Source organism: Rosa rugosa, chromosome 4 (assembly GCF_958449725.1).
Source record: "Rosa rugosa chromosome 4, drRosRugo1.1, whole genome shotgun sequence".
Classification (NCBI taxonomy): Eukaryota; Viridiplantae; Streptophyta; class Magnoliopsida; order Rosales; family Rosaceae; genus Rosa; species Rosa rugosa.
In genome coordinates this window covers 54,438,032-54,464,407 of record NC_084823.1, presented here as the reverse complement: position 1 = coordinate 54,464,407, position 26,376 = coordinate 54,438,032, and the positions used below count along the sequence as shown (strand labels likewise).

At 37.3% G+C, this 26,376-nt stretch overlaps 2 protein-coding genes, 1 long non-coding RNA gene and 1 other non-coding gene across 6 annotated transcripts; 2 read left to right on the top strand and 2 right to left on the bottom strand.

Moving 5' to 3' along the window:
• Window positions 1–6,602: 6,602 nt before the first annotated feature.
• Window positions 6,603–8,834, bottom strand: LOC133707062 (uncharacterized). The gene is made up of 3 exons (XR_009844898.1): window positions 8,626–8,834; window positions 8,415–8,522; window positions 6,603–8,290 (listed from the first exon to the last, which is right to left on the bottom strand). It is a non-coding gene; the product is annotated as an uncharacterized LOC133707062 (long non-coding RNA).
• A 3,483-nt stretch (window positions 8,835–12,317) lies between these two features.
• Window positions 12,318–14,869, top strand: LOC133706561 (uncharacterized). Its single transcript, XM_062132098.1, has 2 exons — window positions 12,318–12,787; window positions 14,621–14,869. Exon 1 carries the CDS (start codon window positions 12,401–12,403, stop codon window positions 12,779–12,781), a length of 381 nt encoding a protein of 126 aa, XP_061988082.1. The 5' UTR covers window positions 12,318–12,400; the 3' UTR covers window positions 12,782–12,787; window positions 14,621–14,869.
• A 4,625-nt stretch (window positions 14,870–19,494) lies between these two features.
• On the top strand, window positions 19,495–22,010 carry LOC133745431 (transcription factor TCP5). Of its 3 annotated transcripts, XM_062173505.1 has the most exons (3): window positions 19,495–19,803; window positions 20,317–21,611; window positions 21,819–22,010. In XM_062173505.1, exon 2 carries the CDS (start codon window positions 20,420–20,422, stop codon window positions 21,572–21,574), a length of 1,155 nt encoding a protein of 384 aa, XP_062029489.1. In that variant the 5' UTR covers window positions 19,495–19,803; window positions 20,317–20,419; the 3' UTR covers window positions 21,575–21,611; window positions 21,819–22,010. The 3 variants fall into 3 exon arrangements, with proteins under 3 accessions (XP_062029489.1, XP_062029490.1, XP_062029488.1); XM_062173506.1 differs by lacking the exon at window positions 21,819–22,010 and having other exon boundaries at window positions 19,495–19,759; window positions 20,317–21,731; XM_062173504.1 differs by lacking the exon at window positions 21,819–22,010 and having other exon boundaries at window positions 20,317–21,731.
• A 3,993-nt stretch (window positions 22,011–26,003) lies between these two features.
• TRNAT-CGU (transfer RNA threonine (anticodon CGU)) lies at window positions 26,004–26,075 on the bottom strand. Its single transcript has one exon. It is a non-coding gene; the product is annotated as a tRNA-Thr (tRNA).
• Window positions 26,076–26,376: the final 301 nt, after the last annotated feature.

The following is a 26,376-nucleotide window of genomic DNA, read 5'->3' as shown; positions in this document are numbered from 1 at the left end:
GGGTTTGGTTTTTTGGTAATAAGACACTACTAAAGGTGTGGCAGAGACAATCTTCTATTTCGCAGTCTTGGGGGTCGTTCCTGTTCTGGAGTTGGGTCAGCAGCGGTGGCGAAAAAGTCTGGCATAGACAATCATCCTTGGCCTTCTAGTGGGTCCTTCCTGTCTGGGATCGAGTCGGAGGCGATGGCGTTTTGGAGCAGTGGTGGATGGATGGTGTTGACAATAGGGAGGTGATGGTGTTGGCTTTTTTAGTCCCAGGTCTGAATGTCCGGTAATCCATTTGATTGAGTTTAGGTCACAACGAGTGTTGACTTGGTCAATCAAATGCTGGTCAGGAGGACTCTGGTTGGTGAGTTTAATGTCGACACAAGTGAGTTGTCTAGTCTTAGAGTTCTTACTGGCTGGACAAGAGGTGAGATGTTAAGGGGTCACTGCTCCTGCGCGTTTGTCTTTGTCATACAGTTGTAGTGCAAGTTTAGAGTCAGTCATTATAGAGTTCCAGTGTGAAGTCTAGAGGCCATTTCTGGGTTAGAGATGTCGCCTATAACTCGTTGTAAGCAGTTCATTATTAATGAAGTTCTTATTTGATCAAAAAAAAAAGTATCTGGTAATTAGAAACAACAATTCTACTTTGAAGGAATGAAACTAAGTTTTGTACCAGATTCATAAATTGAAATTTCTAATTACTAAACATCCATCTAATTCAAGCTTTACACAAAATCAAGAGATTAACAAAGATATTATACTAAATAAATCTGATGAATAGGTAATTTGAATTACGAATATGATATATGTACCTATTTGAAAGAAACTCTCTAACCCATAAGAAAATGATGAAATAAACCTCATGAATAGGTCGTTTGAAATCATCCTTTGAAATCATATGCAACTTTGTGAAAGGTCTTCACCCAAAGAAAAAATGACGAATGAATTCACTAGCTTCTATATATAAGAAGAAACATACCAAAAATTCATCATCATATGATAATAATGAGATTAATGTAAACACCTAAAATTAAGTACTGATAAAAACCTAAAGTGAAGGTAATACCAACAATAATGTCAATCAAACTCCATAATATTTGCTAGATGATTTTGACTATTAATCATATTTAATAGGTGAATGGGGAATTTGATAGTGGCAGCTTTAGTAATTCTTAACAACATTGAGTTTTAATATTTATCCTATTTAATAGGTTTTTTTATTTTAAATAAACCTAATTAATTGGTTTGGGTGTATATTAAAACACTCTTATGAATGAGTTTATTCTAAAAGGGGTGTGTGAATTTGGGTGTAGAATCAAATTCCCAAATCCACATTCTGTGGTAGCAACTTCAGCTGTTGTACTGGCTAACATTGGATCGTATAATGGACAAGCAGGAAGAGAACCTATCCAAAACCAACCCTCCACTATAACTCTATAAGGTGGACTTCCCCTCCTGCTTGCTCTGTTAAACTGAACTTTGACGGTTCCATCAATAGATCCTCTGCTGCAGGTGGTTTTGTCACGCGAGATTGTCATGGAAAACCTCTTATTGCAGCCACCAGACAAGCTGGCATTACCACAGTTCCTTTAGCGGAAGCTTTGTCATCAAGGGATGATCTCAAAAGTGCCAGAGATCAAGGCTACATAGATATTGAAGTCGAAGGCGACCCCAAATTAGTCATTGATGCAGTCAATAAAGTCATTCAGCCTCCTTGGAGATTGATTAAAATTATTCAAGATATCAAAGCCATTGCCACAACTTTTGATTCTATTTATTTCATACACATCTTTAGAGAAGCAAACTTTGTGACTAATGCCTTAACCAATTTAGGTCATGATCATGTAGATGGTTCAACACGGACCAATAGGGTTCCTATTGAAGCCTCAAGAGCCTTAATGTTCGATGTTATAAACTCGAGTTGCCCTAGAGACTTCAATTTCTAATTTATAGTCTTTTCATATAAAAATAAATAAATAAGGTTAGAACCTATTTCTTCTTAACTCATGCAAGTTGAGACAACAAATTTTTCTTTGCCTTCACATTCTTCTTCTTGTCATGCCCAAAATCCTTCTTGGCAATCTTGCTCTTTCCAGCTGTTCCATTTTATTTACCTTTGCTTTTTATTCATCGTTTCTTTTTCTTTTTTTTAAAGAAAAGGGTGCCCGTTTGGTCATTGCTGTACTTAAACAAATGTACGATGTTCTAGCATTTCTGAGCCTAGTGTGACATCGTGTGCGAGGTCACTTATTCATCTTCAATTCTTCATGTAATTTGTTCAATTAAATCATGCCTGGTGTGGATTCCACTGACAGTTGGTCAAGCAGGTACTGCCGAGTCTGAGTATACCCAGCACAGAGACAGTAACTGTTGCCTAATCAGAAGGTTTCTAATAAAGAGGTTACGAGAGACAAGCAGCAGCATACCATGGATTGTTAATGGCGGAATAAGTTGGTTTTTTGTTAACTAATTAACGAGATTTCCTAGTCTGCATCAATACGTACCTGTTCATAAATAAACCCAAAGGTTAAACAAAAGTACAAGATTAGGGGAATAATGGAATTGGATTAGTCAACATTAAATTGGACTTTAGAACAAGTAATTTCTATGCTTTAGGGCACAAATATGTATATGAATTATGATTAAAAATGAAGGCAAGGAGGAAATGAGGTGCAGAAATGAAAAAAGATGGAGAAATGATGTTTTCCCAATCCTACTAGGAAAAGGAATCCCAGTTGAAGTAGGAATCCTAAATCAACTAGGAGTCAAGCTCGGAGAAATGATAAGAAATTGCGAAAATGCAAGAGTCCATATTGGACTAAGAAACTTGTTGGCATCAGGAGTCCTGAACTCCTTATGATACTAGGATACCTGGGTGGGCTATGAGAGCCCAAGAACATTCAAGAAGCATCTAGAAGAAGTCCAAAACGTCCTATACAAAGGTGATATGGATTGGGAGTCGTTTCTGACAAGAAAAGATGGATAAACATAAGATTTGGAGTCCGTATTGGATGCAGATTGAGTTTTGACCGATTTCCAAGTATTTATCTAGAAGAAGTCAAAAATGGAGAGTTTTGAGGAGAATCTACTTGGTATGCAATAAGGAAAAAAAAAATGAAAATATTTATCAAATAAGGTTTTCTGATTACATAAATATTGCAAGATATGCATCAAAGACAAATCCGATTCAAATCAGGAAATCTGTCTGTGCAGATCAGTCAACTTCGTCAGAGTCCTGAGAGCAACTCAGAACGAACCGAATGATGATCCTTATATAGTTGGAAAGCTACGGATATCTAGTTTCCAGAGATTTTTACGTTTTGTCAATATCTATTTTCTAGAAGAAGTTATGGCTGATTTAGTACATGAAGGTCAATCTGCCCGAAAATCTGTTTTGCGCAAATAAGGAGAGTTTCGGATGTGAATATCTTTTGGGACGAGTTTGAGAAGGTTTCTACTCCATATTTAATTTGATTTGGAGGATATATTGCAGCCATGCTGACGTGGACCAATGAGAAAATTCAAGAGGAAATCTACATCAACACAAAGAAGGAAATTGAATCAGAATTGAAGATGGAGATTTAGGGTTTGACGTCTAAAGCTTCTCTATATATACTCACCTATGTTGGACGTCCCAAGCATATTCCTTCACTCCATTCAGCCATCTTTCTCCCTCCATATATGTCCATCCACTCCACAACTCTGAAATCTCTCAAACCCTGAATCAAATAACGCAATCCTCCCATTTTGTCTCTCAAAATTTCGCCATCCTCTCTTCAAGTCAAGAAGCCGTGATCAAGCGAACACATCTCCTTGCCGTGGTCCTCATCTTGCCTCCACCACCTTTGAAGCTTTCTTGCATTCTTGAGATCTTCAAAAGTGTAACCATGTTCTTTTCTAGTTTTATTTCCGTTTTCTTCTCTTGTAATTCAAAACAGATTTTTGTCTTGTTATTTTGGATGTTTCGAATTCTTGTTAGATTAAAGTTTGGATGTTAAAGATTGATTTCCATTAACCATGAAGCATATTTTGTTTTAGGTTTTTCAGATTATATTTTTTGATTTCAAATATGTCTTGATTGTTTGTTGATTTTGTGCTTGAATCCCGCCTTTTATGTGTTTATGATCTTTGGTGCGCAACTTGAAATTCCAAGCATGTAATTGCATCCAAATTAAGATATGCTAGCGTTCTAGATCTTAATTACTTAAGTGGAAGACCTATAGTTTCTTAGGTAAATCAACAATGAGCTTTGCATGATAAGATTAGTGTTCTAACTTGTTGTCTTTGCTTAAATCAATCAAACTTTCACATGTTCTTAATCTGTTAATTTTGTTTTGTTGGGGAATTGATCACTCACTAGCTTTGCATGATTAATAGGGTTGATTATGGTGCGTTCATCTAGTTAATCTAATTAAGGGAAGTAATAAGGACTTTGTATGCGTTCATCTCCGTTCTTGATTGATTTCTTTCTATGACATGTTTGATTTGAAATTTATGTTTGATAATCTGCTTAACGTGTTAATGGTTGTTAATTATATTTCTACTTCCTCCATTCATCTACTTCTACTTTGATTCAGATTTGTTTGATCACTTGTATCATATTTAGTAGTTAGATTTAAATACAAACTCTTATAAATCCCCCTTTATCTTGTAATTTCCATAAATATATACTTTGTTTTATTTTTGTGTCATACTTTGTGAATAATACTAATTTGTTTAACGTTTTTGACAGGAAGTATACCTCAATCCCCGGCTTAGAACGATACTCTACTTATTCTATACTACTATTCGATGCAGGGTTTTAAATTGACACTCACTTCGAGCGTATCACTTACATAGGACGAGGAACATCAAATCCATGTCCCTGAGTTTGATTCTGATTCTGATTCTGATTAGCCTCCTCCTCCTCCTCATCATGAACAGTAATCATACAAATTCCTTAACAAATTACACAAAATGGAGCTCGGAAATCACGGATCAGAGATCTGGCGGCTTACCTCTCCTCTTCTCCGAGCACCTGATCGTCTCCTTTGACGACGAGGAGCAGAGTGGATTCGAGAGTGAGGCTGTACTCGGAAATGTTGCGTTCTCCGTCGACGAGCTCGCGACCTCGGTACAGCAGAGACTGCATCGTCGCCGGAGTTCGAAGTCGGCGCTGGATGCGGTGCTTGAGCTCCCCGACGGTGAGGTCGGCGGTGGTCACTTCTAGCTCCAAGTGGCTGATGATGTCAATCGGCATCGCAGAAGAAGAGTTAGGGTTTCTGAGAGAGAGAGCAGATTTCAAATTTGGTTTCTGAGAGGGAGTGAGGAGCTTTTAAAGCAAATTTTTAGTTGTTGCGCCTTCAAACGCTTCCCTCCTAATTCTGGGCATGACCTGCGGTGTAAAACGACTACGTTTTATGAAGCGACTCATAGAGCATACAAAATTCAAAAGTATGATTTTATAATATATAAAAAAATTCAAAAAAAATGTCATAAAAATAAAAACTTTAAAAAAATAGGTAAAATTGTTTTTTTATGAAACAAAATGAAAAAAAAAGGATTTGTATATGATTTATCTCGATTATTTCACTAGTATTCGTTGGATTTTCAAATTGAAATGCACGGCGAGGTCTCGGTCTAATAAATTACGTAAGAATTATCGCATAAGATCAATGTTACTTTGATCACATACATTGCATCCACGGATTATCTGTAACACCCCTCATCCAGAAGATTTGAAAACAATTATTGATTTCATCCTACTATTCAAACATGTGAAACGAAACCAAATTGATCAAATCTTACCAGCACGAAAGCCTTATTGAAGCCAAAATTATTTTACCTATGTCAATCTCAAGCAGGGCCGGTCCTGAGATTTTGGAGGCCTGGAGCGAAAATTATAACAAGATTTTCTAAAATTATAACAAGGCTTACTAATTGTGTATCCATCAAAACACTATGACAATTTCGGCGCAGCAGAAAAAGTATATAAGTTTCATAACTTAATAAATGACTATAAAATATTGATGTTGTTGAGTTTCAGTTTTTCCTGTTTGTTATAAGGCCTACGTCCTCCAATTTGGTTTTTTTTTTTTAAATTGAGAGAGGAAAGAGAAGAAAAAAAAATTAGAGAAGGATAAACAGCAAAAAATGAGAGATGATAAAAGGGAAGAAAGAAAAGAAGAAGAAGAAATTAAATGCCCACCAAATGAGAGATGAAAAAAGGAGAGAGAAAAAAGAAGAAAAAGTAAACAAAATTAATCGAACCCACCACCAGAAGCCATTTCCATCAAATTAATTATAAGATTGGAGGCCTCCAAGTTTCGGAGGCCTTGTGCAGCTGCACCAGTTGAACTACCCCAAGGCCGACTCTGATCTCAAGCAACTAACGATCAGAGTCATCAATAACACCAACAAGCTTCCTTTCATACGGCTGTGATCGGTGCAATAATTGACTTATGGCCGTGCTAGTTACTTGCTGGAGAATTGAAAAAAAGAGTCGTAACAACGGTCACAAGAGAAGAGAAAGAAAGAGAAAGGGATTTCTCAAGAGAGTTCTAGAGAGACTGAGAGAGGGGCTACCTGTAACGCCCCAAACTGCACCTCACCATCTTGAGTACGTTACAGTGCCGCGAGTCTCTAAAACATAAACCGAAAATAAATTTTACATTCTAGAAATTCGCTAGGCAAATTTGTTCAAAATAATTTTTTCACAAAAATACACAACGGAAGCTTTTAAATTCTTTTGAGGTGAAAACCTTTCTAAAACTTTAAATTCAAATGTTCGTCTAAGACTTAACGTTGCAAATAATCGAGGAATAAAGGATTAAGCACGCAACAAAACAGTTTTCAACAAATTCCGGAAATACAACTTGTAGAAACAAGGATAGGATTTGGAACTAGGAACCTGGTTTACACAGAGATACATTACTGAAATCCGCACACCCAACTCCATCCGCTCCAATCCCGTTACCAATGCACAGTACCTGCATCCACACTGTTGTAGGGGTGAGTTTTCGTCCTCGCTGCTCAATAGGGGCTTCACCCGACTAGGTTTGAAAACCGACACACAAAATAGAAATTTGGGTACCAAGTATGAAAAAGTTAAACCATTTCTTTAAAGAACGACAAACTTCAAATATCTTTCGGACTCAAAATCCAAAGCACAAAACTCAAAGAAATGCATAATACCTGATGGCCGGTCCCATGGACCAACTACACGGCCTTACCTCAAATAAAATCATCACCAGGTAAGCGTAGTGAGAGTGTCCACTTATGCTATATCACCTAGAAATAGTGCCACATCTCAGAGGATGTCAGACACCATTCCGTCCATACGGCCCCTCCGGAGGTTTAAGGGATCGAAGCCCAAGGAATCGCTATGTTCCACTCACTCTCAAGCCATCAATAACCAAACCATGCAACTCAAATATGCATAAACATTTAATCCAAAACGGAAAACAACTAACCGAATGAGTCCCGAGTCCCCTACTTGGATTCCGATGCTTTTCTTCACGTACTCTGAGAGTCACGAACCTTCCGTTCCTCGGGTAACTGGAGTCCTAGATTCCGACACGATTCCATATTAACAAGGGAAATAATTGTATAAACCTCAACAAATTAAATTGTCCGACCATTCCCTAGTTTGACCAAAATTTACCAATAACTATCGATGAGCTTCCAATTTCCAATAAATATATGGAGTCTCTGTCCAAGCTTATAAATTAAGCTCAACCTTGTATTTGTATTTAATTGTGCTCACTGCACATATTTTAGATAGTACCAATCTCTACATTTAAAACCACTTAATCCCAAGGATTGAACAACGTGGTACTTCAATTCCTTTAAAGGCAACGTCACCTTTTAACATTTTTGTCACTACTTGCTTAATTAGGATATCAATTCCACCTTACAAATAGAACTAGTTTACAACTCTTGTCAATTGATCAAAACCACATCATTGCACTTTTACAGTAGCCTACTACTTTCACCAAAATATACCCATCATATATAGTCGGGTCCAACAATAATTATCCAAGGTGACCTCTCACTTACCTTGTAAAATCTTTAGATTAAACTCTTCCTTCTTGCTGGATTGTTGGACTAGAAACAACAGTAAGGAGGAGAAGGCAGTTCTGGTTCAGTCAAACAAAAGCACTCAACACCACGTACCATAACTCGTAAATAAACCCAAATTCAATTCAAGACCCTTAATGATCGGTTCCATCATTCCTTCCTTCCAAAGTTCAATTATTCGCTTTGTTCTTACTTTCTCTTTCCTTAGCTTTGAATTTTCTGGAACCCAAATTTAACTGCAGTCTCCCTTCGGCACCGGCAATAAAATTGTCAACCAAAATCAGAACCCAATCTCTCTCAAAATCAAAAAGGAAATTCAAACTGCCACCACAAGTGGTGGTACCATGGTGGCAGCCTATACCACAACTCACCAATTCAACCCACTCAAGGAATCGAGCTCCAACAGATACCAATCCATGCTCCAGAAGGTCGGCGACGAACCCAGAAGCAAAGGACGACCAAGGAGGACAGCGGCTCCGCTGGTACCCGAACCACCAAAACATCAATTCGTCAAAACCCATCCAAAACTGAAAACTAAGTATACCAGTACGTATAGCTCACCGAGAGGATCGATTTCCATACCTCATGCAGCCCCGAAGATCGCCGGAAATTGCAGAAACTTTGCCGGAAAACTCGAAGCTTTCGGGCTTCCGTTCTCTCTCCTCGCTCCATGCATGGACGATCTGTGACCATAGGCAGAACCACGACCACAAGACGCGTCTAACATGACCGGTGCGCCGTCGTGTCGTTGCCGGACGCGGGAGTTCCGGTTGGGTCGGGTCTCGAGCTGTTCGTTTCTGGAACGATCTAGTGCGTCCATCAAGTCTCCTCACTTATATATTTTCCCTTAAACGATTTTGGATGGCTCAGATGAAGCGGTGAATGTTTCAACGGCTCAGATCGTGCCAAAACATTTCATTTTTTATATAAAATGAATTTCCATAATTCCTAAACTTCGGAAATTCATAATAAATAGGCCGGGTGTCCGAAAATTTCCCTGAAAATTCTCACGGACTCGTCACATCGCGTACTTCATTATAGAGTCCAAATTTTGAAGACTCCACCTTGTGAAAAATCTCAATAATTATTCCCGAATATTTTAACAATTACCGAGATAGTCAAATTTATTCCAAACGATCTCACCTTATCTCGATAAATTTTTCCGGGGCTCACACTACCGCTTTCTCCCTTCCATCCAGTAATATATACCTAAGACAGATGGTAGAGATCGGGCGGTGCTGGGATGAAAGGCCCAAATTGCACCGTCTAAATTTCAATTAATTCTCTATTCTTCTTCTTCTTTTATTTATTTATTTATTATTGTTTTTAATCATAATATGTATAACCCGAGCATTCAGAAATTCTCCGAAATTCCTACGAACCCATCGTAATGTGAATCCCTTAAAAATTGATATTTGATTTCAGACCATCAAACAAATTTTTAGGCATCTTGATAATATATGTAGGGTATTACATTATCGCTCTATATCAAATCCATTATCTTCACCCTAGAAACCCTACGAAGGAATTTGTACGAAGGATTTATGCCACCACGGAATTAGCTCCACGCATTAGTATTTCAATTGTTTAGGCAACTTTATTATTCCGTTCGTACTTCAAATCTGATCCAAAACTAGTTACTCAACAAAAAAAAAAATGTTCACAAAAAAATTAAAATAAAAACTTTTAAAAAATAGGTAAAATTGTTTTTATTTTTCAAAAAAAAAAAAAGAGGGTAAAATAGTGTTCATGAAACAAAATGCTTTTTAAATTCAAAAAATCCTCTGGAAACTTGGGGTTTTTTGCTTGGAAGGTTGACCTCTCTAAAGCTTATGATAGACTGAGATGGGATTTTATTGAGATGGTTCTTTATGAAGCCCAATTTCCTCAGTCTCTTGTTAAGCTCATTATGAACTGTATCACTTCAACTAGCTTCCAGATTTGCTTTAATGGTGAGCTGACTAACTCTTTTAAAGCTCAAAGAGGCATTAGACAAGGTGATCCCCTTTCACCTTACATCTTTGTTCTGTGCATGGAAAAGCTTTCACATCTCATCCAATCTAATGTTGATATTGGAAGTTGGAAACCTATTAGAGCTTCTCAATCGGGCCCTAAGATCTCTCATCTGTTCTTTGCTGATGACCTAATGCTCTTTGCTGAGGCTTCTTCTTTTCAGGCTTGTAAGCTCAAAAGATGTCTTGATCTGTTTTGCTCTCTTTCTGGACAAGCTGTTAGTTATGAAAAATCCCTTATCTACTGCTCCCCTAACACTTGCAAGAGGACTGCTGCTGAAATTAGTAAAATTTGTGGATCTCCCTTGACCAATGATCTTGGTAAATATTTAGGAATGCCTCTCATTCATGCCAGAGTTAACAAACATACTTATGCTGGTATCTTTGATAAGATTCAATGCAGGTTGTCTAGTTGGAAGAGTAAGGTATTGAGTATGGCTGGTAGGCTAACCTTGGTGCAATCTGTCACTTCTGCCATTCCTAACTATGCCATGCAGACTGCTAAGTTGCCTGTGAGTTTGTGTGACAAAATTGACAAATTGAATAGAGACTTCATTTGGGGTGACACTGATGAGAAAAAGAAGGTCCATTTAGTCAACTGGGATACTGTTTGCCAACCTAAGCAATTGGGAGGCCTTGGAATCAAGAAAACTGCTGATATGAATCAGGCCATGCTTGCTAAAGCCTGTTGGAGAATTTTTCAAAAAGACACTGGTCTTTGGGCTTCTATGTATAATGCAAAATATTTGCATAATTCCAGTATTACTGAGACGAGTTACAAACCCCCTCCTGACTGTTCCAGCACATGGAGAAGCATTTCTCATGGTGCTGAGCTGTTAAGGAAATGCCTGAAATGGCGTGTTGGTGATGGTAGCTCTATCAAGTTTTGGCTTGATCATTGGCTTCTTCCCTCATCTCTCATCTGTTTGGCTCTTCCTACTGCTGATATCATCATCAATGCTACCATTAATGATTTTTGGACTAATGAGGGCTGGAATCTGGATCTTCTCTCCTCCATGGTCCCAGGTGATATTGTCAATCAAATTATTAATGTTCCTACTGGTTTTGATAATTGTGGTTGTGACTCTTTAATTTGGGGAGCCACATCCAATGGTTGTTTCACTGTCAAGTCTGCCTACAATTCCAACTTTGATTTTCCCAACCTCCAAAATCCCCAATGGACTGCTGTTTGGAAAAGTAATGTTCCTCCTAAGCTGAAAACTTTCTTGTGGGCTGCTCTCCATAGAAAGCTTCTAACTAATGTTCAAAGAGCTAGAAGAGGTTTTACTTCCTCCCCCTTATGCCCGATCTACAAAGCTGCTGATGAAACCCTCCTCCACTTGTTCAGGGATTGCCCTAGATCTCTTGCTATCTGGAATGCTTTTCTTAAGCCTGGGGCTATTCTTAACTCTTTTTCTCTGGACTGGTATGGTTGGATTGCTGCTCAATTGCATTGCCAGACTTTGATTCAAAAGAATATTAAATGGTGCAATCTATTTGTCTTTATTTGTTGGTTTGTCTAGAAATGGAGGAATAAGGTTGTCTTTGATCCAAGTTTTACCATGCCTATTAGTCCTGAAAAGGTGATTTGGAATTATGCTGAAGAATGGTCTAGTGCCAATGTCAAATTGAATATTGATACAGTTTACAGGTACATGCCACTTGCTTGGAAGAAACCTATGGAAAATTTTTGTAAATTAAATATTGATGGGACTAGGTCCTCCTCAACTTGCAAAATTGGTGCTGGGGGTGTTATCAGAGACCATCTGGGTAATTGGATCACTGGATTCCAGGCTAATTTGGGTACTGGGGAAATTCTTGATGCCGAAGCTTGGGGCTTATTCTATGGCCTTAGACTAGCTTTGAGCCTCCATATCTCTCATCTTGAGGTGGAGTCTGATTCTGCCATCTTAGTGCAGTTAATGCAGAAAACTGAGTTCTCCCTTCATCCCCTTGGTTCCCTTCTCAAGGGCTGCTTAAATATTATGGATGCTATGGAGAATGCCCATCTTTCTCACATTTTCAGGGAATGCAATATGACTGCTGACTCATTGGCTAAGGACAGCATCAATCATGAGCTTGGCACTATCATCTTTGAAAACCCGCCTGTCCATGCTGCTCAGGCATATCTTGATGACATCTCTGCTGTTTCTAGAGCTAGGAGGAGCTCCTTTAACACTTAATTTTCTTTTTGCTGCTTTTGTTTGGGCCCGTTAGGCCCCGCTTGTAACCAAAAAAAAAAAAAAAATGGAAGAAAAAAACACGTGTACATCACAAAACTTCATCTTCTTCCACCCAAAAGAGAGCTCTCTTTTTTTCTCAGGAACCACCTGATCTGAATCTCCATGGCGAAAACGGCGTCGTCCCTCCTCCAAACCCTAAAGCGCTACGTCAAGAAGCCCTGGGAGATAACTGGTCCCTGCGCCGACCCGGAATACCGACTCGCCGTCCCGCTCGCCACCGAGTACCGCCTCGAGTGCCCCGCCACCGTCAAAGTCGCCGCTTGCGTCCCCTCCTCCGACCCCGAGACCGTCTTCGACATCAAGTACTTCCCCCGCGACCAGCGACGCAACCGACCCCCGATCAAACGCACCGTTTTGAAGAAGGCTGACGTCGAGAAGCAGATGAAGGAGAAGACCTTCACCCCCTCGGATTTCCCGCCGGTGTACTTGGTGGATTTCGTTGAGGAGGACTACAATGCCAGAGGTGGAGGCTATTGTAGATGAACTAGGGTAAGGTTTACTGAATCGTAATTTTTAATTTAATTTTTGTTTGGGATTTTAGGGTTTTGATTATAATGTGTAACAAAAATTGATGATTTTGATGGTGAGATGGAGTAATGGAATGATCTATATGCAAAAGTAGGGAGTCTTTTTTTTTTTTTTCCTTTCCAGTTTTGATATAAAATGGTGAGTGTTGAAACTGTTTCTGATTTTTAGTTGCAAAGATGGTATGCATTGTGTTGTCTTATCATAGCGTAACGACGGCATAAGGGTTTCGATTTGAGAATATATGTGTGTGTCTCCTTTAGGGTTGGGGAATGCATAAGATGGCCGTATTGGGATTGTAATTTTGGTTTTTTAACTGGCGCTGGAAGCATATGTTTACCAGAGTTTGATTTGATTGGTTATAATTGTTGCTTGTAAGAGGTTTTGTAGCTATAATTTTTTATTAGTGCAATTCATGGTTCCTATGTTGCTGAATTAGACTTTTTTCTTGTCTCGTTGGACCTTTTATATGCTTCATTCTTATGGCATTATTGTTTGGAAACCATGAGATGTTCCCATCAGTGAGTCTTATTAGACATCTTGTGATGGTAAGTCAAGTACTTACGCCCTAGTTCACACTTTAAACCTTGAGGCATAGTCCCTACCTCATTGGAGGATCGAAGATATGGCTGCATTGCTTGATTTTGGAAGGTTTACTGTTATCCTTATCTCTCTTTTGTAAACTTAACTGAAAGAGAGATTGGTCCATATGACCTTATGTTGCTCAATGGGTTTGTAAACCCCATCAGTTCAGGGCAATGTTGTCTTCCTGGCTTAGCATGGCATGCCAAAAAGAGGTGCTCAGAATTTAGAATAGTAGGTAGACAAAAAATAATGACGAGAGCTTATAATTAGATCCTGTGACCTCTCCTAGACCTTAGTATAATGCCAGTGTAAGGCATAAGCTAATCTATTAGGGTTTAGTTGTACATGCAGTAGTCAAAGTCCACCGGAGTTTGTTTGATATGCTCTTTATCTTTGATTGGAGCCTTTAAACACACTTGAAGAAAATATTTTGACCTCTTGCTTTTTTATAAATAACTTGATTCATCTATCAGATAATGTGGTGCTTGCATTGCACATTCATTGTGGGGAACTCAAGTTAGAACTAGAGAAAAGATGCAATCTTTTAATCTATTTTTCCTTTCTTCTGCATAGGTTGGAAATGAAACAGAGAGAATCTCTTTAAAGGAGGAATTAAAGAACCAGGACTTTTTTTTATTTCCCTCTTTAAATCCTCCAATTTTGTAGAGACTTGCATGCTCCAGTATTCTGTTTTCTGATAATTAAAAAAAAAAAACACTATTAGTGGAATATCGTCTTTTCCTAGATGGTATCTGCAGTTGATATCAATCGGCGTAATTGTTTTGTTGCATGACATCCATAGTTGCCCACATACCATCAGTTCTGGTGTTGATTTACATCTGCTCAATTCATTGAGCTTATTGACTTACTTCGTGGATGTACTATTTCTTTCGGAAGCCGTACATGTATAGACAATTGTGTTGTCCTAAAGTACAGGAAATGGAGTATATCCACATGCTCTTTCGTATTTCTTTTGTTTTCCTTTGTTTCTCTCTCTGGTTCCTTTCCTTGTCTTTGTATTTTGTTTTCGTGTATATATCCTCTCTCTCTCTCTCTTTTTTTTCTTTTCCAAAAAGTACATTTATTGGTGTTGCTTTGCTTCTTTTGATCATATGGTAAAACCCAATGATGGCCTTTTCATCTGTATTCTGATCGAGGTATTACTGTGTGCTAGTACCTATAATTGACTCTTGGGATTTTGGCTTCTTGCAGGCTTATGGACTTGTGGAACTGTCACTAAAGAGGTGGTCTTCATGCTGAGGTACATGTTCGTCTAGTCTGCTCAGTTATTGTAATACTGTGTTTGACATGAAATAAAGAGTACTTGCTGCTACAACCCTTTTTTCCCCCTTTGGTTTGTCGAAGAATGTATTTGTATAAAACCCAAATGCAACAGCAGTTGGTTGATGGATGACACAAAAAAGTTTCTCTAACTTTTGTGAAACTTCTTGATTTGCTTTCCCCTGCTGCACCCATATATTATTAATTCCAAGTGCCTCATGGACTCGTGTAAGTTTTGATGATTATGATGAGCAAGATGATCGACTGGATCATTGGAGACTTGGAGTGGTCCTATCGACTGACTTTTATCCCAAAATTTTTGGAGGGTGAATCTGCTGTGGAGATCGTAGAAAGGTTTCTCTGATCTTATTGGCTAAAGAGATGAATGTCACTGTTGTGATAGTATAGTTTCAACAGTTCAGGTCTCTCTTCTAGTTTTCCGTGAGCTTTAGTGTTTAATGCTTGCTTTTCAAACAGTTGGCTGACTACCCTAGTTGGGCAACTTAATGCTTGCTTCTAAACTAAATCTAACCCTACTTAACTTAGTTTCTAAGGACCATGGGTAGATGATTGTTGCAATAGCTATGCTGACTTTATCACTATTCATAGCCACACAAATTATTTTACAGAGGTAATGAACTCTTAGAAAGTTTGAAATGAACTAAAATGTTCATCCCACTCTATGCATTATTTGCCAATGCAATGAATCGATCTCATGCTCACTCAGGATGGGTTCGTCGACAACGTTTTGATCAGCTTAGCCAGAGAACTTGGCTGTTTTTGTAAGGTGGGCTCCATAAGCAGCTTAAAAAGGTATCTGGCAAGAACATTGGGCTCCAAAATTCAGTTTCATACGGCCCAAACCCATCAATATTGCTGTACCAAATGGCCTCTTCCGAATTCTCCAGGTCTTTCTGCACGGATGTCAGGAACAATTTTAGAGTACCTACCACAAAGAGGGCATGATCTTATTACTTATTAGTCGATATTTTTTAATTCTGTTAGTTCATGATGTGTTTAAAAATCATGCTTCAAGAGTAGGTAAATTTTTGCGACACCACCATACAATGCCAAACAAGGATACCCTCCCTTCGTTACATCTCTTCCCTTTTCTTCCATTTCAATCAACTTCAAATCTAAGAGCTGGTGACAAGTCACTTCACAATATATCTTGGTCCCCCGATGCAATCTCACTACGTTTATGGCACGTTTACTTACTTGGAATGGAAAATAATCATGAATCGGAGACAAGTGGAATGGGAGAAGAAAGGAATCGGTATTGATTCCGGAGGAATGATTCCTAAACTCATCTCCCCCCTTCGTAATCGAATTCCTGAGTATTCAGGAATCGATTCCTGATTACATCCATTCCGATTCCTTCATGTGTTAGTAAACGCATGAATTCTTTTACCCGGAATCATTCCGATTCCTTTATGTGTTAGTAAACGCAGGAATGTTTTTACCCCGTAATCATTCCCTTTCCTTCCAAGTAAGTAAACGTGCCCTTAGTCTAGATTCATTTTCATTAGTCAACATATTCATTTGAATGGAATGCAATTTTTCCCAGGTGGGATGTATATATTCTCAACACGCCCCCGCACGTGTGACAAATTTTCAAGCCATACACGTGGAACAACTTTGGGTGACGTGGAGCCCGTGTGGCTGTTAGGCATGCACACGTGGGTGGGTAACCTGACTCTGATACCATGATAAAGTGATCTGGGGTTCACATCCAAAACCAATTGACAATGGATGAAGTGACCCAAACCCTTATAAACTCATAGGCAAGATCCAATTTTTCCCATGTGGGATGTATATATTCTCAACAATACTGTCTCATTTTATCCCCTCGTAAAAACAATCCAACATCCACAATACTAATAGTTACTGTCTCTATTTCAGAGTTTGCCAATTACCTTTGTAAAGCCAATCCAACAGACTGACTCATATATCTGCTTATCACACTTAAAGCCTATTTAATGTCTGATCTAATACACACCATATAATATATTAAGCTACCAACAACACGAGCTTAATTAAAGAACTTTAGCTATGTAATTAAACTCATGATCTGTGCTAGGAGAGATTCGATTTAAATTCTCATCAGTAAGTGCATATTGATTGCATTACTTTATCGTGTCTTGAAGTTAACATAATCAACGGTACACCAAACCTTTTCAGAACCCAGAATGCCCTCACAAATTATCACTTTCTTTCCCTCTCTTTGGTGGCCGGGCTACAAAGCTCTCTTGCAGAAGCTGCAGCTTTGCGCATTATATTCATAGTCGACAGAGAGACTTCACAGACTGATCGATACAGCATTTAATTTTGGTTCTGATCATTGCTGTTACTCGCCGTGAATTATTTCTTACCTTCTTTTTCCCTTCTCTTTAGGGTTTGCCACTGTCACTTTCACTGTCAGAAAGAAGACAAGAAGAAGATCGAAGAAGCAGCAGCAGCATCGATCTATATATAAATAAAGAATATATGCTTGTGAAGAGTACTTAAAGTTCATATACAATATGTATATAATAATTTGGATGGATCTGTATCGATCTCTCCCTCTTCGACTCCATCTATATCATTTTTGATTTGTCCATTAGCTCTCAGTTCTTTTCTAGTACTAGCTACTTGATTAAGGTCTAGCTTCCTTAATTTGATAATTAATTAACATTAATATGTTCTCATTACTCGCTCAATTGAATATAGGAAAGAAAAGGGATCGATTTCTCATCAAGTCCGTGACTTCTTCATTCTTTATGTACACCAAGAAATTAAGCATATGCAAAAAGGAAATAAATGAAAAAAAATTAATTGGTTCAGCTGGGGGGTCTTCTGGGACTTGAAACTCGAATTGTAATGGGTTTCCTGAACAAAGAGTAACACTGCTGCAGTATGGGCTACAGAAATTAAGATGTGAAAGCCGGAAAGCAAGACAAAACGACTCTTCTCGGGAAACCCACCACTATTTTTCTGCTAGTTTACAGCAGATAGACACACAGCTAGATATAACTTCTGGGTTTCGTAATAAAAGCCCTAAACCTGTAAAATGACCAAAGCTTTTAAAATTTGAAGAGCTAGGTTAGGGCTAGCTTTTACTTCTGTATATGGTCTTTTAAGCTAGCTAATGACTTTCAGAGGGATTAAGACCATAAAAGGTTTTTGTGTTGCTTCAAAATTGGTTAAAAGTGGAGGAACATTTGCTGATCAATTACTAGAAATGAAATGAGTAAACTGTCCTGGAAAAATATCAGGGTGTCAGCTGGTGAATTTCTTTGTCTCGATAGAGAAACTGAGAAAGTAGCTAGAGCTAGAGAGGGATATAAAAGCAGAGATAGTAAGTCCGTTCAGCTTTTGAATCACTGCAACTGTGAATATGCAGTCTATTATTAACACCTTCCTTCCTCAATTATTTTGTTGAAAAGATTCCACTACTTTTCTTGATTATTGAGGTGCATTCATATTAATGAAAGCAAACAACTACTACTAGTCTAGCTATACTGTTCTCTCTCTCTCTCTCTCTCTCTCTCTCGACTATTCTGTTGAAGATTCCAACTTTGTGGTAAATATTCGTCCATGAATGCAAAATGACTGAAACCTAGCTAACACAGGAAGTACCCCTTATATTATGTTCTCCTTTTTCTCTATGTATATTTTTCATAAACTACTGAAACTGTGTGTGGCTATCTACAATATAAAGTATTTGCGTTAAAACATAACCAAACAAAGTACAGCCAGCGAGGGTTCTATTTCCTCACTTGTTTTGCAAACTTGTGGGATAGTATATATAGTTGTTTGGTCAGAACTTACATCAGCATGTATATATAATATGTTTGAAGGGCTTTTGCAGATCACAACTCCTAGTTACATATATAGAAGAAATTGTAATAGCTAAGTTAATCACCAAAGCAAAGCAAAGAGCAACTTGTATACCATATCGTGCAAATCTCACTGCCACATCCATGGGACTAGTAGTAGTGGTCCTTCTCTTCTCTGTAGTCAGTCTTTCAGTGGATGCATGCTTTAAAGAACCTGCTTTGGTCCCTCCTCTACAACATCTACAACCCTATCTGTCTATAGATCCCTTAATCCCCGCTTACTAATTATCTAATTCAATTTCTTTGTCTCTGTTCGTAGCTGTATCTAATTCCGTGAATTAGCTACTTCAATTCTCTCATTGCTTGCAAATTAAGTACTATTCTGCAAACCCTAGTCATTAACTATATGCCTAATTCCTCAATGAAGAGGACATGCGTCAACCGTATTACCATGCCATCTGGTTCTTTAGCTGTGTTTGCATCTCTTTTTCTATATTGACATTACGCAATAAATACGAAAAAGGGTTAAGCCTTCTCGATTAATTCCAGCTAGCTGGCCATAGGCGCATGCATATTCATCTTCATCAACCTATACTTTGTGGAATACACCAATAAAGCTGTTGATGATAAAGTACTATTAGGATGGTCCTAGGCGTTTGAAATTAAACAAAAGTAAGGACGAAGGAGGAGGAGTCTATTATTTCTATTATATACTAATTATAGTTCACACAGTAAACTACGACCAAACTTATTCATTGATTAAGCACAGTGATTGTTCAGTTTGTAACTCGATCTGTGAATAATGTTGTACATTTACCCTAGCTAGCTTTTGCCTGATTGATGTGTCAACACTTGTGAACGCCACGTGGCTATAACTCCGCCATTCCTTTTTCCTTTTCTGATATAATTCCCATGCAACATGGTAAAATTACCCTATAGCTAGCATCTATTTTTCCTTTACCAAATTGTGTAAAACTATTATTATCTCTGGAGCTAAGATACCATGCAAATGAGCTATATACATGTACATGTACAGCTCAGTAAGATTGAAGACTATCAACTTAGCAAGATAAGAGATCATTAAAGCACTGTCAAGTGGGGCATCTTCTCTCTCTCTCTCACCCTCTCTTCTTCTTCTGCTTCTCCTGCTTATATCCTTTAAGTTTTGGAGTTCTGCACTTCTGCAACCAAGAACGAATCTGGTCATGAGCTGCTGCGAGCTACTGCAATTGAACTCAATTTCCAGTTTGATGTGAGTACTCTTCTTCTGACCAAACACGGATTCATAGGCGAAAGGTAATTTAGGGTTTCCGGGATTTGAATTAATTTCTACAAATTCCAACTAGCTTTCCTCATCATAGTTCGATATTTTTGAGTGTGATCAATATCTTCTGAGTTTATATGTTTTCTTCAATTTTGAAAAATTCCGATTTCAGTGCTCTTTCAGTGAATAGTTGAGTTCTTTCGAAAGATTAAACCAGTCATCATCAACTCAATTGATTCTATTTTTTGGATGAATATTACTTTCAGCTCGAAAAGAATTCCGAACTACATGGTTTTGTCTTAGAAAATCGTGCTCAACTTCTCAGCAAACGTTATCAAATTTGATGATGGAGAACACTCTTAATTAATTGAAGGAGTTTGAAGTGAAATCAATTTGTTCTTTGTTATATAATGTGCTAATGTTGCAAGACAAAAGAAGTTTGATTCGACTTAAAATAGTTGCAGAATTCCAGGATCAATAAATAGATCGGTTTCTGCAAATCATTTATACTTTCTTATCTCTAGTTTCTTTTTCTTTTTTTTCAGCTGAATTATTTGGAGATCAAAGATCGGTACGACAATTTTGTTCGGGATAATTGGAAGGGAGAAATATGATTCAGATCATCATAATCGATCAGAATTAATTACAATGATGACAAATCCAAGGGGAAAGGGTTTTCAAGCAAAGCAAGAGGGCCAAAACAACAACAACAATGATGGGAATATCATGACTAGTTATAACAAGGCAGCTTCATCTAGTACTACTACTTCAAGGCAATGGTCTGGATTTCGAAATCCAAGGATTGTTCGTGTCTCGCGAACCTTTGGCGGAAAAGACAGGCACAGCAAGGTCTCAACTGTGAGGGGATTGAGAGACAGAAGAATTAGGCTTTCAGTGCCAACAGCAATTCAGTTATATGACCTTCAAGACAGGCTTGGTCTTAGCCAACCTAGCAAGGTAATAGATTGGTTGCTTGAAGTTACTGAAGATGATATTGATAAGCTCCCACCACTCCAACTACTTCCTCATCATGGTTTGTTCAATACTACTAGTTCTGCTCATCATCAATTTCATCATCATCAACAGCAAATTCTCAATCCTCTTAATGTTCCCTTCTTTGATGTGAATCAAAGGCTTACTGAGCAAGTAGTACTTGATGAGAGTAAAGGCAAGTCAATCAAAGCAAATGATCATCAACGAGATCATGATGATGAAGCCTTGGCTCAGAAGTTATTTCCTATAGGCAATATGCCTTCTTCCATACCTGGATTGCTGAACAATGCCATGGCATACAACAACTACTTTCACCATCACAGTTCAGAGCCTTCGAGTTTGTCTCTTTCTCAGTTTGGTAGCAGTCATGGATTTCCACTAATGCCCCAAATGGATCATATGATGAGTAGTAACAATGGCTTATCATTTTCAACTACTTCAATGCCAATGGCATCTGGGTCTCAATTGTTCTTCTGTCCATCAACAGCTACGCCGGTATCTTCACTTTTTGGTCCATATGCGCCCTACATTACCACTACTACCGCAGTAGTAGAGAATAGTAGTACCAGTGATGATCGTCAGCCAGAACTTAGACGAACCAATAACCATATGATCCAATTGTTGAGCTCATCAAGTACTACTAGTACTACTCTACAGAATTTTGAACCTAATAATGCTCTCATGCCTTCTCTTCAATATTCTATTGGCTCATCTTTGAGATCCTTTCCAACATTGGTTAATCCGAAGCTCCATTCACAAAACAATGATGGATCATCAAGCCAACCAGACAAGGACCATACTGGTTCCTAAAGCTAGTTATCTATTAGCAGCTCCTCAATGCATGCATGTAAGTTCCTATATATAGTACTTATAATGTCCAATTATTATGTTATATAGTGAATTACTTTGTAACTATATGAGAATGTACGTTATATACATATACATGCATACCTAATTGCGATCGATATGAAGTGCTTCATTAAAATTTTACTACTTATACCAAGGCCGACACATACACATTTGATGCTGTGATTGATCCATGATCATCATATAGGAGATTCGATGCTAATTTGAAGGTTAATCAAGGGCATAAGAGCTGAGGATATCTGTGTTACAGTACGTGGTTGTGGAAAATTTACATTATTTTTAAGCCATTCTATCTTGTTACCTGTAGAGTGAAGTTAATTTGGTTGTATATATATGGAGGTTTCTCTACTCTATAATTATAAAAATTTATACCATATACTAATTCATGTTACATAAGTACGTATAGCTAGTGTTATTCATGCTACATATATAAGTGCAAGGGTGTTTTTTTGCTGCATGTGTCTTCTCATCTAAAATAGCTCTTTGGTTTGTTTATGGATTCGTTGAATTAAATGAACCAATATGAAGCTCGATCGTCCTAATGATCACTAGAAAGCCAATTCGATCGATCTGTTCACTGTCCCAACTGATCATCAATAGACAACGTACTCGATCTTGATTGATTCTATCATTTTGTACTCCAGTGTCCTTTCTCGATCCATTGCTCCACAAGCTAGATCGATGGTCTAATATAGTTCTAATTAATTAGTACTAGCGTATTGTTCTGTCATAAAGTATTCTTGAAATAAAGATACAAGCACCGTCCACAATGTTAAGCTTGCATGATATATTCCAATTTTCAATTATAAGAGCTTTAGTCTTTTTGTTTTTGAACCCTAATTTTAGGTACTGCATGTCTCTCTTGTACATTTCTTCCGATCCAGCAGGCATAAAAGTATGAAACTATCTAAGCTTGAACAGTTGCGAGAATTACTGAGCTTGCTGGGGTATATTTCCAATGTCTATCGAGCTATAGATCCTTTTCTTTTTGAACTCTAGTACTATTAGGTACTTACTGCACGTTCCTCCTCTCTTGTATTTGCTTCTGATCGAGTAGGCTAGGCATGAAACTATCTAAAAGCTTGAACAGTTTAGAGGATCAATGAGCTTGTATATCAATATATATCTATACATATTATGCCCTACGTACGTATAGAGCTAGATTGATCACATGCTTGAGTGTTCAGGACAGCTGAGCTTTGGGGTCCAGAAACTTAATTAACAAAATAAATGGATACCATCGCAGTTGTAATTGGCATCTGTACCTTCATATATATGTCAGGATCGACTCTGGCTGACAATATTCACTGTCACTGACTCACTGCAGTTATATGTATATATGTACCATCAATTCATACTATTAATCAACGTACAGTGTTCTAGCTACTACCTTGTGGAGTAACTAAGTTAATACTCGCTGCATGGGGCCAAAGTTAAACTGCGCGCAAAATTATATACAGTATGTCTCTTAGACTCTTTCTCTGTTAAAATTTCATGGTCATGAGCACGATTGGCATGATATGATCTAGAAAGACCTAGGTACATAGTTTCTTGCTTCAGCCTTTTAAAACCAAAAGAAATCCACGCCAACTCTAGTATTATTGTTTAATTTAGGTCACCAATTAACTGGTAACTAATGTTTGGTAGTTGTGCTCGCTGGCATAATTTCTTTAATTTTGAATTAATTAAGCAGCAGCCCAGATAACCTAGCTATTGCCAACCTTTTGATTTTCTAGGGTCGTTAGTTGTTGCTTTATATATAGTTGTACTCTCTCTCTCTCTCTAAGCTTTGGTCGTCTTTTTGATCGATCAAAATGCATGGCTCCTCTTGTATGACCCCCAGTCCCCAACTATGTACTTTAATTCACTATTGCCAGCTTTCAGAATTTCTAGGGTTAGTTGTTACTATATAGCAGTACTCTCTCTCTCTCTCTCTCAGCGCTTTGGAGCCTATATATAATTGTTTATGATCAAGTAATTTCCTCTGCGAGTATTTTAAAACAAATAGCTACATGAAAGAGCTCGAGTAGTTGCTAGCTCTCCGCCACAAAATCAAAAACGAAAGAGGCTGACGAATTTCTAGTTGTGCTTTAGTTAGAGATACAGTACGTATTTTTAATTTCGCGTTTAATGATTTTTGCGATACGTATCATTTTCGCTTTCAAGAGTGAATGTTCTTTGACAGCTTCGTTATTTCTCTCTACTCCGATCCCATCCGTGTCTATCCAATGTAGACATGAGAATAAATTGGCTTTGCACATGAGAAGAATTTCCCACATCTTCATGTATCAAGTTCAAGTTATACATCGTTACAAACTTTGTAGAACAAAAAATCTAAAAGCATAAAATGACCTAAGATTATACTATCCTCTTATAATCTGATGAGACGTAGCTAGTTACAAGTCCCTAACTCCAAGGGAAAGCAATAAAATATGTTGTTAATTGAAGCTTTTGGAATCTGCAAGTCTTCTGAGAAGGAAAAGGAAAGAACATGAGTCCACAAGAAGAGAGCTAGCAGCTAAGACTGAAATTATAATTAGAGGAAGGCAGTCATGTCAGTCAGTCCTTCTGTCTGTCTGGTCTGTCTCAGGCTCAGCTCTTATCAACTGCAGCTAGTAGCAGCTGCATTATGTTACAGGATCCAAGAAACATCTTTCTTTTTGGCTGAGAGATCCAAGAAACTTTAAAGCACACCACCCAAGCCTTTATGTACATGTTCGTCTGGGTGTGGCATATATCCCAGAAAAAGGCTTCGGGACTCATAATTGTGGTCCTATAAAACAAAGTGGACACTACCATACTTCGAATTAAGAACATAAACCGGTTCTTTTCATTGTTAAATTTAGTGAATTTTTAATATAACGGTAGAAACAACGGTGTAGCCAAAAATCTCACTTAAGAGGGTCAAACTTTATTAACTAACAAATTATACTCATTTCCCGTCGTCCTTAGACCAAAAAAATTAGACAAGCTAGTGTACTGGTGGGTATGAGATACCCTCATTTACAACTATTTGAACAAAAATTTACAAGTATTTGAACCAAAATTACAACATTGAGAACAAAAGTTACCAAATTCATTTACACTATTTATATATAGTTAAACAAAAACTACAAAATTGACAATGAATTTGTTCAAAAGCTTGTAAAAATGTCGTAAGAGGTGTAATTACCATTATTAGAACTAAGATTACAACATTGACAACGAATTTGTTCAAAAACTTGTAAAATGTCATAAGAGGTGTAATTACCATTATTAGAACTAAGATTACACAAAATAGGACTCAAATTACAACTTTGACAACAAAATTTGTTCTCACTTTTGTAAATGTGGGTATGAGATACCCACCACTACACTAGAATTTCCCCAAAAGAATGTATATATTAGTATAATTAAGAAAATTTAGGTGTAATATTTCTTGTACTAATGCTGATATTGAAAGATCATTAAATCATGTTGAATAAATTTTGGGATTTAAGATGAACGATAAATATAGAAAAAATTATGTGTTACTTCAATTTAACATATTAACAAAGAATCATAAATATGCGCATATGGGCATATATCGATCAATAGGGTAAGAAACCCTGAAAAGATTCGTATTAATTAGATATATGTAGTGTATTAATAGTGTAAAATATTATTTCATTCCATTAAAGTTCAAGGATAATTAAAACTAATTAAGATAAATTTGTATTGAATTTTGAAAATTGAGAGAAAAATTAGAGAAGGGTCAATTTTATTTCATTCCATTCAGGTTCATAGATCATTAACACTAATTAAGGATTTTTCAAAAATTGACTTCTCAATTGACCCTTCTCGCCCTAGGCTAGCTATGCAGAAACATCTAAAATATGTCATATTCTAAAGTAAAAAAAAAATAAGTATCTCAAAACACTGTTTTTCGTAGAAGATGATCGAGAAAGACTAGATTGAAGAGAATAAGAATTCATATGAGTGATTATATATAATCGATAAAAGGATTTTTTTAATTTTTTAATTTTTTTAATTTTTTTATTAAGTGTGTCCGCAGGCATGCTGATAGATACTCCTACTTAGATTTATGGAATTTTTTGTGGTCCTAGGGAATGGACCACGTTAATTTCATCCATGGTGATGAGTGTTTCGTCTTATTCAGATTTATACGACTTTTTCTTTTCAGTTTCATTTAAATTGTTCACGCACAAAATCCTTGAGTAATACCTAAATAAATTTCACAAAAAAAAGGAATACCCAAATCAATTATTACAGATAATTATTAAAGAAAGAAAAGTGGTTTCGGTAAAAATGAAAACGGTGAAAAATATAAAGGCAAATTAAAAAGGATTAATAATGGTAAAATGCAAAATCAAATTAAATGATAAAAACATAAAGCCCCCGGCGAGGATCGAACTCGCGACCTTTCGCTTACGAAGCGAACGCACTACCACTATGCTACGGAGGCTTGTTGTTAGAGTAAAGTTATTCTTCAATTTTATATAAAGACAGAAAAAGAGAGTTTTAATGCTTAAATTGATGCCCTTAAATCCCTATGAAATACTCCCAACCATTTCAGTAACAATTTCCTATATAAAAATTTATCTGCGACATTATAATTTCCCAGTTCCAACCTTACAATTTAGCAGCATCATCAATTCATCATATGTTTCCACTAGATTTAAATTCAAGTCCCAAAAGAAAATGACACTTTCCTCTGGTTTCATTAGACAATGAGCTCAAACACAGCTTCTGTGAAACAATGAGAG

Excerpts from the sequence above, each read along its gene's own strand:
- LOC133706561 (XM_062132098.1), top strand. The coding sequence starts at position 12,401 with ATGGCGAAAACGGCGTCGTCCCTCCTCCAAACCCTAAAGCGCTACGTC.
- LOC133745431 (XM_062173505.1), top strand. The coding sequence starts at position 20,420 with ATGATGACAAATCCAAGGGGAAAGGGTTTTCAAGCAAAGCAAGAGGGC.